This window comes from Malaclemys terrapin, chromosome 2, assembly GCF_027887155.1.
Source record: "Malaclemys terrapin pileata isolate rMalTer1 chromosome 2, rMalTer1.hap1, whole genome shotgun sequence".
NCBI classification, from domain to species: domain Eukaryota; kingdom Metazoa; phylum Chordata; order Testudines; family Emydidae; genus Malaclemys; species Malaclemys terrapin.
In genome coordinates, this window is record NC_071506.1 from 142,763,680 (window position 1) to 142,777,621 (window position 13,942).

Here is a 13,942-nt window from a genome sequence, read left to right on the forward strand (position 1 = left end):
TACTCCATCTGGCATCAGTGACAAAAGTCCCTTTAAATTTCAGCAAGAGCAGGATCTGGCCCAAAGAAGTTTCTAGAAGACAATCCAGAACAGGATAATGGCAGGGATTGGAGATGGAAGATCGGATTCTAAGGCCAGAAGGACCTTTCTGATCACCTCGTCTGAACTCCTGTATCACCCAGGCCAGAGAACTGCCCTCACAATAATTCCTAGAGCAGATCTGTTAGAAAACATCCAGCGTTGATTTAAAAATTGTCCATGATGGAGAATCCACCACAACCCTGGGTAAATTGTTTGTCACTGATAAAAATGTACACCTTATTTCCAGTCTGTATTTGTCTAGCTTCAACTTCCAGACATTGGATTGTGTGAGACCTTCCCCTGAGAGGCAGAAGAGCCCAGTATTAAATATTTGCTCCCCCTGTAGATACAAGTCACCCCTGAACCTTCTCTGTGTTAAGCTAAATAGATGGAACTCCTTGAGTCTATCGCTATAAGGCTTATTCTTTAATCACTCTTGTGGCTCTTCCCCTCCCCCTACTCCATCCTTCCAAAACAGGTTATAACCATGGCGGCAATCATCCCCCCTGGGCTAAGACCAACGGGATGGAATTTCTGCTCAGCAATGAGCGATGCCCATTCCTCCTAAAGAGAGACCGGTGAGGTGTCGCCCTGCAGAACTGCTGAGCTACCAGGAAGCTCCGGAGATCAGCTATGAGCTTTTAGAGACATTTGCCTCTAGGTCACCGGTTCCAGTCCAGCCCAGGGTGGGAATGGCTGGCAGGTCTCTGGTGGCTCTGGAGTTGGTGGGTCTCAGCCCAGTTCTTAGCAGACAGATGCCCACATCCCAAACACTACCAGCATAGCAGGACTCCACCTGGCAGTCTCAGCCAGGATGCTGAATCCCTCTGTGGTTCCTCCAGGTCAGGGCTGAGGGATATTGGCAGCACTGCAGCTGGGAAGGTCAGCAGCTGCTGGCAGAGCTGGCCTGATGTGGAGATAAAGAGAACAGAGCCCTTTTACCAGCACAAACGTCACCATTTATTACTATTATGGAAAATCCCCCCGGCTCGTCCATGAAGGTGGCAATATGTCCACTGCTCCATGTGCCTGCTGGGCTGCTGGGCAAGGACCAGAGCGCTCACCCGGCACAGCTGTCGCTAACGCTGAACAAGGAAGCAGAAGGCTCTGAGCTACATATCAAACAAACAAACTGAAAGTGCTCACCCCTTCCAGCCCGCACGAGGCTTTCTAAGTCCAGAGCCCGGCCAGGCTGTGTGTGGTAAACCCTGCCTTAAAAATTCATTTCATTTCTATGTTTAAAAAATGACATTAAAATATTTCTATGAATATGTGCTTTTGAAAAACCCCATCACAGCCTAATTGACAGTGTCCCTGGAAGTTAGGGATGCAGGTAAAATACTGAAAGGATAGGACAGCAAGAGGAGCCACTTGGCTGTCCTGGCCCTAAACCTCATCTCTGGCTGGATTTTGAATATTGGCTCATCCGGGCTGCAGCGGTGTGATAAGGTTATAAACAGGGCCCAGATCTTCTGCAGCTGCTCAGGCTGTGGACAGTCTCCCTCCCCCTTCAGGCCATCTCCTTCTCCTATCTCCTCCAAGGGGGGAAACTTGCCTTGCCCCTGCGTCTGAGTCATTGATCCTGTCCTAAGAGGAGGGAGGCCTACTGACCCAAGTTCACCCCAACAGGTGGCTTTCGGCTGGGCGCTGCCCCCCACGGCCTCGCTGCCATGCCCAAGCTGTGCTTCCACCATGAAAGCCTAGATCCTGGGGATTGGGGCCTTACTCCACCCCAGGCACCCACAGACCCCTCTGGATCCCAGCGGCTAGGCCCAGGGGGTTATCCAGCAACTGCCCCTTGGCAGTGGAGGGTGCCTGGGTGTGGGGAGGGAGATGACAGGGCAGGCGGCGTCATGTCCTAGGCAGGGGCTGGGTGGCAGTGGGTTGGTCACCGAGTGCAGATGCTACCTTAGCTCTGCTCCTGGCAGGGTACAGGGCATGTGGGTACAGGGCCATGGGAATAAACAGCGGGGAGGTGTCCGACAGGGTACGTGGAACATGGGTACAGGGCTATGGGGGTATACGGCGGGGAGGCGCCCAACAGGGTACGTGGCACATGGGTACAGGGCCATGGGGGTATACAGCGGGATGGTGCCTGGCAGGGTACAGGGCACGTGGGTACAGGGCCATGGGGGTATACGGTGGGGTGGTGCCCAGAAGGGTACATGGCACATTGGTACAGGGTCATGGGGGTGTAGAGCAGGGTGGTGCCCGTCAGGTACATGGCACGTGGGTACAGGGCTATGGCGTATCTGGCAGGGAGGTGCCCGGCAGGGTACATGGCACGTGGGTACAGGGCTATGGGGCATATGGCGGGGTCGCTCGGCGGGAGAAGCCGGAGAAGAGGGGTGTGTGTGCAGGGGTCACAATGGTCTGGGGACTGGACAAGGAGTAAACTAAGATGGGCGCCAGAGCGGGTCGGGCCTCCTGGTTCCTTAGCGCGCGAGGCACACTGCGCACGCGCAGCAGCCACATTTCCCGTTCCAAGTTCCCGGCAAGCGAGCGGGAGGGTCGCAGCTCGGCCAGGCGTGGGGGAAGGCTGTCATTGCGCCTGCGCAGAACCACTTCCCTCCTGCGCCTCCCTGCGGCGACAGTCGCCTCGAGCGAGTACCTATTGTCTGGGATCAGTCCAAGTGGCAGACACGGGGGGGAGACAGAGCACTTCCCTGTGCCGCCCTCCCGGGGCCGAGTTAAGGACATGAATTATTGTCTTGCGCTATGGTGAGTTATGAGGAATGCCCTTCCTCCGTCTGCGAGCGAGCTGGTCGGTGTGTCGGGGAAGGGGCGATTTATTACATAACGTGGCCCCCTTCCCGGAGTGTGGTTGAGTCCGAGCTCGCTCTCCCCGTCCGCCCCGAGATTGGCGCGTTGCGGCGGGGCGGGGCCTGCCGGGGGCGGGGCCGTGGAGGGTATAAATACCGGTGCCTTAGAGGCGCTGCTCTCATTCTGCCGAGGCTGGTGTCTTGCGGGCCTTTGTTCTTCTTTCGCCGCTTCCTTCCGGTGTCGCCATGAACGGGCAGCTCAACGGTTTTCACGAGGCCTTCATCGACGAGGGCAGCTTCCTCTTCACCTCCGAGTCCGTGGGGGAGGGGCACCCAGGTAAGGGCCGCGGAGTCTGGGGAGGGCGCGGCGCGGCCTCGTTCTCCGGGGCGGGAAACCGGCCCGGCCGCGCGGGCTCCTCAGGAGGAAGCGCGTGCACGCGGCGGAGCAGTCCGGTCTCTGGGGGGCGGGGGGATGCGCGCGCCGGAGGGGAGGGCGATGATGAAACTCGGCCGAGCGCGCGCTCCCGCTGCCTCCGCCATTATCCGCGAGGGCGCGCGCCGCATTGCAGGCTCGGCCGGGCGGCACGTGGTCCCCGCGCGGGGACCGGGGCGGGAGGCTCGGGTGGGGGGGGTGAGTCCCCCCCCCTCCCCTGGGGAGGCGGCCCCTTGCCGTCCATTGTCCGTCTCCGCCATCGTGGCTCTGGGCAGCGCCGGGGACCGATCAGCCTCCCTGCAAAGGAGCCGGGGGGACCCTGTCCGGGCCCTGGGCTGGCTCCCGCCGGAGCGGGGAGATGGGGTCACCTGGGGGGCTCGCGCCTGCTGCGCCATGTGGGGGCTGGCGGAATGGCGCCCCGGGGTGATGCCGGGACCTCCACGCGGTGTGCGCTGGGAGGGGGGCGGTGAGTCAGCCCCGCGCACATGACTAAGCACTTCCCTCCAGTAAAGCGACACCCACAACACACAGCTGTCTCCTGGTTCTTTGGGACCATTCAAGACGCTTGCAGCCCTCTTGGTGCAGTTGCTTGTCTGCCGCACCTGTTCTGGAAACCCACCTCCCCTTTGCACCAAGTCACTTACAAGGGCGTGAGCACTTAAAGCTGGTGCCTATGTCCCATTTCTCTCTCTTGGGCTGGAGAGACCAAGCCATCTAGGAACCTCTATGGTCGTCATCGCCATAGCCTCACAGTGCCAGTAGGGAGAGAGCAGATTAGTGATTAGGGCAGTTGTCGGTGTGGATTCTGTTCCGAGCTCCATCACTGACCTGCTCAGTGACCTTGAGCAAGTCACTTCACCTCCCTTTGACTCGTTTTTGTTTATCTGTGTAAAGCTTTTGTGAAGTGCTGTGATGGTTGGGGTACTCAGACAGCGTCTCCACACTCCAATGCTGTATTTCTGGGAAGAAAAGAATTCAAAGGATGCTGAACACAGTAACTGAGGTTTAAATAAAAACATAAATCCAGATGGTATATATGCTACTCTTTAATAACCTTGTGTTTCAGACTTGAACACTGACAGGTCTACAGCTCACTACCTTTTCCTCACCCCTACTACAGAAAGTGTCTAAAATAGTGTCCGGTTCTGTGTGGAACTGCTTTGGACAAACATATGAGGTCAATGGGTTCTTTGATAGATTCCTTCATTTCCATGACAAGGAAGGATTAACATACTATCTCAGGCCTGGCATTGTTTCAGTATAACAACATTGTGTTTTTTCTGACTGCAGTCTCCATTTTGGGGCTCTGTTCTATTAGATTCCCATTCCCATTATAAATCACTTTCACATTGCACAACCAACTTAATAGACTGCTCAGTGGCATTTGCTGTGTGTAGGTCACTGCCTTTTCCACACCATTGGCCATTTATCGTCTGGCCAAACAGGTGAACTGGTTTCAACAAACTACTTCCACTAATATCAGTCTGTCTTCACTACAAGACTAGGGACAGCAGGGCTCAAATGATTGTTGCTGGCATAGTTATCCTAACCAGAAATTTTCTGATGTCATTAAGTCCTCCCTTTAGTCTGTTTTATTATCTGGGGGCTGTTAGTAAAATCTTTCCTCAAGGTGTAAAAGATTAAGTGTTCTTTTGTAAATGACATCCAGGGGAATTTTTTCCCTCTCTGGGTGGTCTAGAAAATTATGCTTATTTTGTCACATCATTTCCAGCACTGCTATTCAGGGTGACTGGTGAAAGATCTGAGGAATGAATGGATTAAAGATGATGGGAGGGCTAGCTCAGTGTCAGGCTTTCCTTTATTCCATTTCATTCCTGTGCAGCACGCAGAATTATGTCAGTCTGCTCCAAATCTGATCTGAAAGGTCATTGTCAAGGACGACATCTAGCCCTGAGTAGTGAGTAGCTTATTCATAACAGAATTTGAACAATTCTTGCAAAGCCCTTAGTGCTTTAGGGGTTTCAGATTGCTCTAGAATAATTGTCTGCAGCAGTCATGCTAGAGCGACTAGCTATGCGCAGGCTGGCTGACCAGCTGAAACCAGTTCTGCAGTCACAGGCTGGCTGCTTGCTGCTCACAACTTGGTTGCTTTTTGGCAGCCATGGCTAATGGCAACATGACTGCGGCCTACAGTATTGCAAGTTAAAATTCCATCAGTGGGGCTACGTTGGGCACATGCGGTCTCTTGATGTACGTGTGCAAATCTAGAATGCACACTAGAGTGGTCTTGCTGCAAGTGGCCATTTTGTTAGAACAGTTTTCTAAAATTAAACACCTGTACAAACCAAATTGAAGCTGTTGTCTTCTATTTGTGCTTGAGGGCAGAACCACTTGCAGCTCAGATGCTGCTGTGGTTTGGGTGCTTAAGTGAATCACTTGGCAATGCAGTGCATTGTCCTCTTCAGGGCTGCAGGGGTAAGTTGCACAATGTCAAAATCCTGTCTTATAGCTACATCACGGAGAGTAAGTGGCTAAATTTAAACCCTGACATAATAGTAACTTGATCCTAAAAGTTCCACTAGAAAATGCTTGGGATTCCACACTAACACACCCCCTTCTCTCCCTTCCCTCCCCCCTCCCCCCCCCAAAAAAAACCCCCTCCTGTATAGTATGGGACAAGTGCTGCATCTGAGGGACAGGAAATTACAGTGCAAGATAACAGCATTTCTGCCTGGGGTTGTGTAACACTGTAGTTGTTGCTTTCTGTTGACAAATTTGCGTGGAGACTCCCAGAATTGGCTGAAGCTCAACATACTGAGCGGAAAGAGAGGGATTCAGGGAGGTGCACCGTGCATTGAGTGATTGATTGGCTGTTTGATTTCTTTTCAGATAAAATCTGTGACCAAATCAGTGATGCTGTCCTTGATGCCCACCTTAAGCAGGATCCAGATGCCAAAGTTGCTTGTGGTGAGGATATGTAGCCTAGAAAAGGGGAGAAATTGCCCGTTAGATGCACTTTTGCTATCATATGAGAGCTGTTTTGTTTCTCTGTGAGTGACACTGAAGTTGATGAAGATCCTTTTATCCTCTTCTAGAAACTGTTGCAAAGACTGGGATGATCCTCCTGGCCGGCGAGATCACATCCAGAGCGGCTGTTGACTACCAGAAAGTTGTGCGTGATACAATCAAACATGTTGGTTATGATGATTCTTCCAAAGGTAAGTGCCTCCAGCCACTTGTTTCTCTGGGTTTGGAAAGCTTTTGTTTCTAGCTTTGAGTATAAGGCTGTTGGCTTCTAAAAGTATCTGTAACCAATTTGCTAGGTGTTCTAAGGAACAAATATGATAAACTTTTTAGGATTAGCTGGAACGTGCAGTTATTCTGTGAACCTGAAATTCTGCTGTGTGTTTTAGGATTTGATTACAAGACTTGCAATGTACTGGTAGCCTTGGAGCAGCAGTCTCCTGATATTGCCCAGGGAGTCCATCTAGACAGGAATGAAGAGGATATTGGTGCTGGGGACCAGGTTAGTATTCTAGTAACAGCTGTTCCCAACTTCTGGAAACATTTTCTAGTTTATAGGACCATTTTTAGCACTTTGTCAGTAAGTGGTTCTGTTGAAGTTGAGGTTTCAGACCCCTCTTCTCTCCCATAGGGCTTGATGTTCGGTTATGCTACAGATGAAACTGAGGAGTGCATGCCCCTGACCATTGTTTTAGCACACAAGCTGAATGCCAAGCTGGCAGACTTGCGTCGCAATGGCACCTTGCCCTGGCTGCGACCTGACTCTAAAACTCAGGTAAGTGGAGCCCTGTCATACACTGCAGTAATGGGCATGTACGAGAGTCTGGCTATAGCAAGTCAAGAGCAGAATGAATTTCCGCCTTTGGGGAGTGGCGGGCCAATAATGAAATGACACTAGTTTGTATTCTCTGTCCTACTTAGCAGTCTGGAGGGTGGAGAGCACTGCTGTACCCCGTTAGGATCTGCTGTAGATGTGGCTGTACCTGACTTGGTTTTCTTCTCCTGGTCTGGGGAATCATTTCAGGTGACCGTGCAGTACATGCAAGACCGTGGTGCTGTCATCCCTATTAGAGTCCACACGATTGTCATATCTGTTCAACATGATGAAGATGTCTGCTTGGATGAGATGAGGGATGCCCTAAAGGAGAAAGTGATCAAAGCTGTTGTGCCTGCAAAATACCTGGATGATGATACAATCTACCACCTGCAGCCAAGCGGCCGCTTTGTCATTGGTGGTCCTCAGGTAAGACTGAGATGGATTCAAATATTATTTTAAAATTCTAATAACAAAGGTGGAATGTTGTAGTAATACACCAGAGGAGAGGAGTGCATAAATCTTGACAATTTGAGTTCACTGAACATAAGAACGGCCGTACCAGGTCAGATCAAAGGTCCATCTAGCCCAGTATCCTGTCTACCGACAGTGGCCAATGCCAGGTTCCCCACAGGGGATGAACAGAACAGGTAATCATCAAGTGATCCATTCCTAGCTTCTGGCTAACAGACTAGGGACCCCATCGCTGCCCATCCTGGCAATAGCCATTGATGAATCTATCCTCCATGAATTTATCTAATTACTTTTTTAACCCTGTTATAGGCTTGGCCTGAGGGATAGCTCAGTGGTTTGAGCATTGGCCTGCTAAGCCCACAGTTGTGAGTTCAATCCTTGAGGGGGCCATTTAGGGATCTGGGGCAAAAATCTGTCTGGGGGTTGGTCCTGCTTTGAGCAGGGGTTGGAGTAGATGACCTCTTGAGGTCCCTTCCAACCCTGATATTCTATGATTCGATCCTCCAAGGAATGTTTCACTTGGGTGTGTCTAATCCACATGCAGGCATTGAAGGTGACCAATCTTCCAAAACTCCCCCTCTGGCAATAGGTGTATCATAGCCAGGCTAATGTGGACCTCCAGTGCAGACTTGCAAGCCAGTTTTCTCTCCCAGAACTAATGGCTCTACAGAGTTCAGTGGAGTAAATACTTGTCAGCAAACAAGTGTGTTGGAGCAAGTGGAGCTGATATAATTAGGCTGCCATTTGTACCGTTACACTAAAAGTGAAACCAGATCCTTGTGAACTGGGGGGGAGGGCTTAATTTGAAAGCCCTGTGCCCAGTGATTTCAGGGGGCTCTTGCAATTGTCCTCAGTGGGTGCAAGGATTAGGCTTAAGTTAGGGTAAGCAGTGGCTATTGAGGGCAGTTACTGTGCTCTAAACTGACAAGCGTTTCTAAATGGAGTCCGGTTTAATGGGGGTGTTAATTCCAGGGAGATGCTGGCTTGACTGGCCGGAAGATCATTGTCGACACTTATGGTGGCTGGGGTGCTCATGGAGGAGGTGCTTTCTCGGGGAAAGACTACACCAAGGTGGACCGTTCTGCTGCTTATGCTGCTCGTTGGGTAGCCAAGTCCCTCGTCAAGGCTGGCCTGTGCAGGAGAGTGCTTGTCCAGGTACGGCGAGCCTGCTGGCCTGAAGTTTGGAGAGGGATATTTGTAAATGAGCTGGATTTAGCAGCTGCTATTGGTGGCTGGCAGGATCTCTCCCTTTAAAGCCACATTGGGGCTGCTGTGCCAAGGGAAGAAAGGGGTGAGGCTAGCTGTATTGGGAAGCCTATTTCCATCAGTACAAACTGGTAGGATGGCATTTGGAAAGCAGCTGACCAGAGTGGTGAATAACTGGAGCTTGCCGTGGGAGTGGCAAATGCTATTCTTGATTGTATAGACGGGCTCCAAACCAGGGAGTAATAACCTAAAGCACAATAGTATCGTTATCTGCATCGCTGGCAGTGACCAACTTGCAGTGTGCTGCACTGCTTGGGTGTCCCTTCCAGGATAGACTCTAGAGAGTGAACAGAGCAAAGAATGACCCAGGAATAGAAGGTAAGATGAGAAGGGTGGTTTGGCCGGTGCAGAGAGTAACATGAACAGTGTCAGTACCTTCAGAGCAGCTGAACAGAGAGCTGATCATTCTTGTAACTACTGTAACGGGTGTGGAATGAGGTACGGAGTGGAGGTGCAGTTGTTGCAAGTATTTGAGCGGATAGATGAGCCCCTGCATTACTGGGAACAAAGTACCCCTTCAGAATGTGAGGTGAGGAAGTGTTGGGGATGGGGGACGTGGTCATCTGCCCCTGCAAGTCCCCTGAGGTGTTTAAACTCTCCTTTGCCCTCAGGTCTCATATGCCATTGGAGTGTCCCACCCACTGTCCATCTCCATTTTCCACTATGGCACTTCTCCAAAGAGCGAGCGGGAGCTGCTAGAGATTGTGAAGAAGAACTTTGATCTCCGCCCTGGGGTTATTGTCAGGTAAAGATGGTAATGCATGCAGATGGGGAGGGGGGGGATGGCTCCCTACTTGCTTGTAGGCAAATCTGAAGCTGCTAATGAGTAGGGAATGACTGATAGTACAAATGCTGCTGGAATTGATTCCTTACTATGTCACGCTGACGGTAGAAGTACACTTCTCCATGCTGGACTGCCTTTAGTAGCTAACCCCATCTCTGTAACCAAACAGGTGGCCTTTTGGATTAAGTATCTGAGAGCACTAATGGTGCTTGAAGGCCAAGGTTGCCTTTGGACTGGGTGTTAAATGCTCCTGGACTTAAAATCTAGGATTCTATAGCAGGACTTGGTTGCCTAACCATCTTAGCCAAACCCTTTGGGTGCAATGTTGAGCTGCTGTTTGCATTCATGCCTGTTTTGCAACCTGTGCTGGAAGCATCAGATTTAAAGTCAGAAGCAGCCATTGGGCTAGGACAAGAGCTGCTTAAACAGAAGAGATAAGTGGTTCCACCAAATGGATCACCAGGCCCTGATGTGCTGTAGCCCTGTAAGGGGTAAGTATCCTATGACATCATGTGAGATTGGACACTTGTTGTTTCTCAGGATGAGTTCAGACTGCCCAGCAACTAGCTAAGTGTCTAGGACACTGTCTAAAGAACAAACTAGCCTGAGAAACGACAACTGAGTCTTAAAAGGAAGCGAGAGGAGCCTCTTGAGTCAGTGAATGAATCCAGTTGTATTGAGTCTGGGTTTTATAGCAAGGTGGAAGGTGTCTTGGCCTCCCACAAGACGTATGCAGTTCCAAGCCTGCTCCACCAACAGAGTGTCTGCCTCCATGACTTCCCCCTGCTGAATCAAAAAATTTCACCTAAACCAGAGCCTCTGAAAACTGTCTCTTGTTTTGCTTTGCTTGTGATTGAATGCTCTGTATTAAGTTAAGGACTTGTATATTCCAGGGATCTGGATCTGAAGAAGCCCATTTATCAGAGGACTGCAGCCTATGGCCACTTTGGTAGGGACAGCTTCCCATGGGAACTGCCCAAAAAGCTAAAATATTGAAAGTGTTAGGCTTTTCTCCCCAGACCTGTTGGCGTAGGCTACAGAGAAGCTTTCAGGCTCTGGGGGAAAGAGCCCCTCTTCCCTAACTTTATCCTGTCCTCCTGTTCAGCTCTTACTCAGCAAACTTTGTCCATTGCCATGGCTATTAATTCTATGGGGACCACGAGTTAGATTATGCTATCTTCCTATTTCTGGCGTTGTGCTCACTCTATTAGTGGAACAGCGAGCACAAGCTATCTGTGTAACTGCCTAGAGATGAGCAGACATCAGTCTGTCTAGTAAATGATGCTTTAAGATTGGATCTGTTGTATGACCAAGAACCCAACCATGAAAGTCTAAGAACTGCAGTGAATTTCCCCCTCAAATGCTGACTGAGAAATAGTCCTTGTAACATGCATGTAGAATCTGTGGTTCATTATAGCATCTGTCCAGCCCCAGCCCTGTTGAGCAGCATGATTTTGTGGTGTCTAAGAATGTAAAGCCTTCTAGTCCCCGTAACCTGGTCAGTCTGACTATGTAGCTTTTGTCTGGGAGTGCTTCCCCCTAGCAGACTAGCCTTGCATGCAACACAAGTTTCACTTGGAGCTCCAGCCTGATGCGGTTTTTATTCAAAGGCAGTTCTTACTCTACCCACTTGTGGTGCTTTATGCTCTTAATTCCATCCAGAGTGGCACCAGATTTTAACCTCTCCACTTTCAGCTGTCTTTCTTGGAGGACGTACGTAATAAGGTTTTTAAAAAGATAATCAATCCTATGCATGGTTTCAGCACTAGCCAAACCTCACCATCTCCTGTTTAACCAGCGGGCACTTGGAAGCCTGGAGATGTACTACAGAGAAGTCCCCAGGCAGTACCCGAGGTCTGTAGGCTGCACACTTTGGTACCAGAGTAATTTTTTTCTTTATAAGAAAGCTGGAGAATTCCACACTGCACAAAACTCCTCCTGGGTTTTTAAACTTTGTTTTATTTTCAAAGCCAGGTCCAATTCGTGCTCTGAATGGCTGGTGTAGCTACAGAGAAGCCAGCTTCCTTCAGAGCCACAGGTGCATTTGGAGGGGAGGAGAGGTGGCAAAAATAACCCTTCATACTTGAACATTTTTCTAATTGCTTATTTATTGTTCTCTGGGGCAGGGTGTGAGTACAGAGAAGCCCTTGGCTCAGATGGCAGCTTTTTTAACACTTTTTTTTGTTTTGGACACAGATTCCTTGCCATGTTTCCAGCATTCCCTGATAGGCCAAGGTGTCCTACAGAAAAACCTTGGGTCACACCTACAGGGGGTCTGGCTGGTGTAAACATAAGGGGGAGGGCAAAGCTAGGGCAACTGGCCCTGGGAGAGGCTGATTTGGCTGGTGTTGTACAGAGAAGCCAGCTTGTTTACATGCTTATCCCATGGCCTCTGCCTTGAGTGGAAAGTGCCTTTCATGATCTATTTTTGTGGAGGTTTATTACGTATGTCTGGTTCTTCAAATCCCACCAATTAACTGAAGATCTGAATAAAGTGCTAGGTTCTACCTTACCAGTCTCTGCTCAAACTTTATCTGGAACAATGCATCACATTTAGGTGGGAATAGCCAAGCTCATGCTAGGGTTACAGCTGTAGGAAGGGGAACAATCTGGGGCTGGGGGACAGATCAGGATAGCTTCCTTGAGGCCAGTCATTTGTCTGCCCTGCTGTGGAAAGACTAGTGCTTTAGTTTAAGGCTGGGGATAGAACTTTGAAGTCACCACTTCTTCTGAATTATAACTGAGGGGGGTAAGAGGAGCCATGGGGGCAGGATGGCTGTGATCAAGCCTACAATGAAATTCAGCCTCTGGTGTGTTCTGTTAGGGGACTGCCCCCTCCTACTGGGTCTGTTATCTGTGCCAGTGTGGCTAGGGCCCCCTCTTGCGGCACTGATTTATGCCAGCATAGGTGATCTGGAAGTGCAGCTACACTATGCACTTTGGTCAGGAGCTGAACTCCCAGCTGTCACTAAATACCCACTGCCAATAACTGAATGCCTTGCATTGCCTGCTGTAGTACTTAATGGGGACTGTCACTGCTAGGGGGCTTTGGGTTCAAGAAAAATCATTTAACTCTAATTTAGCCCAACTCCAGCATATGCCTTGTGGTCTGCTTAAACACACAACATCCCTGATCTGTCGGGCAGTCTGAAGGGGAGTTGTACAAGCTCTTGCCCAGAGCTGCATGTCTACTTGTAGAGGGTAGCTATGTCTGTTAACCCATCAGCTGCCATGAGCTTCCCCTGAGAAGGTGAATCACTACTGATCTGTGGCTTCCTGCTAGAGCAGGGGTTCTCAGACTGGGGGTTGGGTTTATAATGGTGTTAAATTTATAAAGTGTTTTTAATTTATAAGGGGGGGTCTCACTCAGAGGCTTGCTATGTAAAAGGGGGTCCCCAGTACAAAAGTTTGAAAACTAGTGTGCTAGAAGGCAGGCATCTGTTCATGCTAGCAGGGTTGTAACTGAGTGTGTACCTTTAACTCCCTGAGTTTAGGCTAGTCTGTCTTTATTGACCCCCTGAAGTGGACTGGTGACATTGTGGGTGGGGGACATGGATATTTCAGAGTTTGAATTAGTCCTGCAGAACAGCAGTATAAGCTACTCTTTATAAGTGGGAAGGTTGTGCTTGCCTTTTGTCATGGGGCACAGGTCTGAGATGGGCTCTTTGGGCTTGGCACTGCTCCCACTGCCTGGAGAACAGTTTGCAGTAATGCATAACATCTAACAAGGGATACTATCTTAATTATAAACAAACAGTAATTAGCCATTTGAAATAGCTAACATAAGTGACTTGGTGAAGTTAAAGATGGAATAACTGAAAGGTTCTGAGTCCTCTTACAAAGATGACTGCCCTTGGAAAAGGCACACAAACCTCTTCTATTGCTCTGGCTAACTATACACCTCCAGGGGCCACCTTAGAGCACAGTAACTATCCAGCTTACGGGAGCATTTGACACACTTCCCTGGTGAGCTTCTATCTGGAACCCCCTCTAGTTAATGGGTTATAGCAGCAGGGACACTGGAATCCTTTGAAGAGTGAAGGAGTTATGCTTGTCCGTGCACTGAGGTAGCAGCAGGATTACTTTTGATACGTTGCCTTTTGATTTCAAGTTGGTGCTCTCCCTTCTGGGCCTGAAGTTCATTTCACCCCGGCTGCTGGATGTGCTATCCTGTGACACGAAATGGCCCCTTGAAACAAAACACAGGCCACCTTAAGCAAGAAATGCTTGCCTGTGTTGTAATAGGGTCTTGCACAGGTCAGTGTTTTGAGCAAGTCAGACACATTGGCCAAGAACTGCAGCTCCATTTGAAGTGGGGCCAGTGTGTTATGTGAAGCAGCCCC

The 13,942-nt window shown here is 49.9% G+C and overlaps 1 protein-coding gene across 1 annotated transcript; it reads left to right on the forward strand.

Annotated features, from left to right (window-relative positions):
• Nucleotides 1-3,016: 3,016 nt before the first annotated feature.
• Nucleotides 3,017-12,111, forward strand: MAT2A (methionine adenosyltransferase 2A). The gene is made up of 9 exons (XM_054017734.1): nt 3,017-3,180; nt 6,127-6,204; nt 6,333-6,455; nt 6,651-6,763; nt 6,893-7,036; nt 7,286-7,504; nt 8,522-8,704; nt 9,427-9,560; nt 10,493-12,111. The coding sequence occupies exons 1-9, from the start codon at nt 3,090-3,092 to the stop codon at nt 10,593-10,595; spliced, it is 1,188 nt and encodes a 395-aa protein (XP_053873709.1). The 5' UTR covers nt 3,017-3,089; the 3' UTR covers nt 10,596-12,111.
• The last annotated feature ends 1,831 nt before the right edge of the window (nt 12,112-13,942 follow it).

Bases quoted from the DNA above. Each gene is read 5' to 3' on its own strand.
- MAT2A (XM_054017734.1), top strand. From the start codon at position 3,090: ATGAACGGGCAGCTCAACGGTTTTCACGAGGCCTTCATCGACGAGGGC. The intron at 6,205-6,332 runs GTGAGGATATGT...ATCCTCTTCTAG, and splicing joins AGATGCCAAAGTTGCTTGTG to AAACTGTTGCAAAGACTGGG. The intron at 6,456-6,650 runs GTAAGTGCCTCC...TGTGTGTTTTAG, and splicing joins TTATGATGATTCTTCCAAAG to GATTTGATTACAAGACTTGC.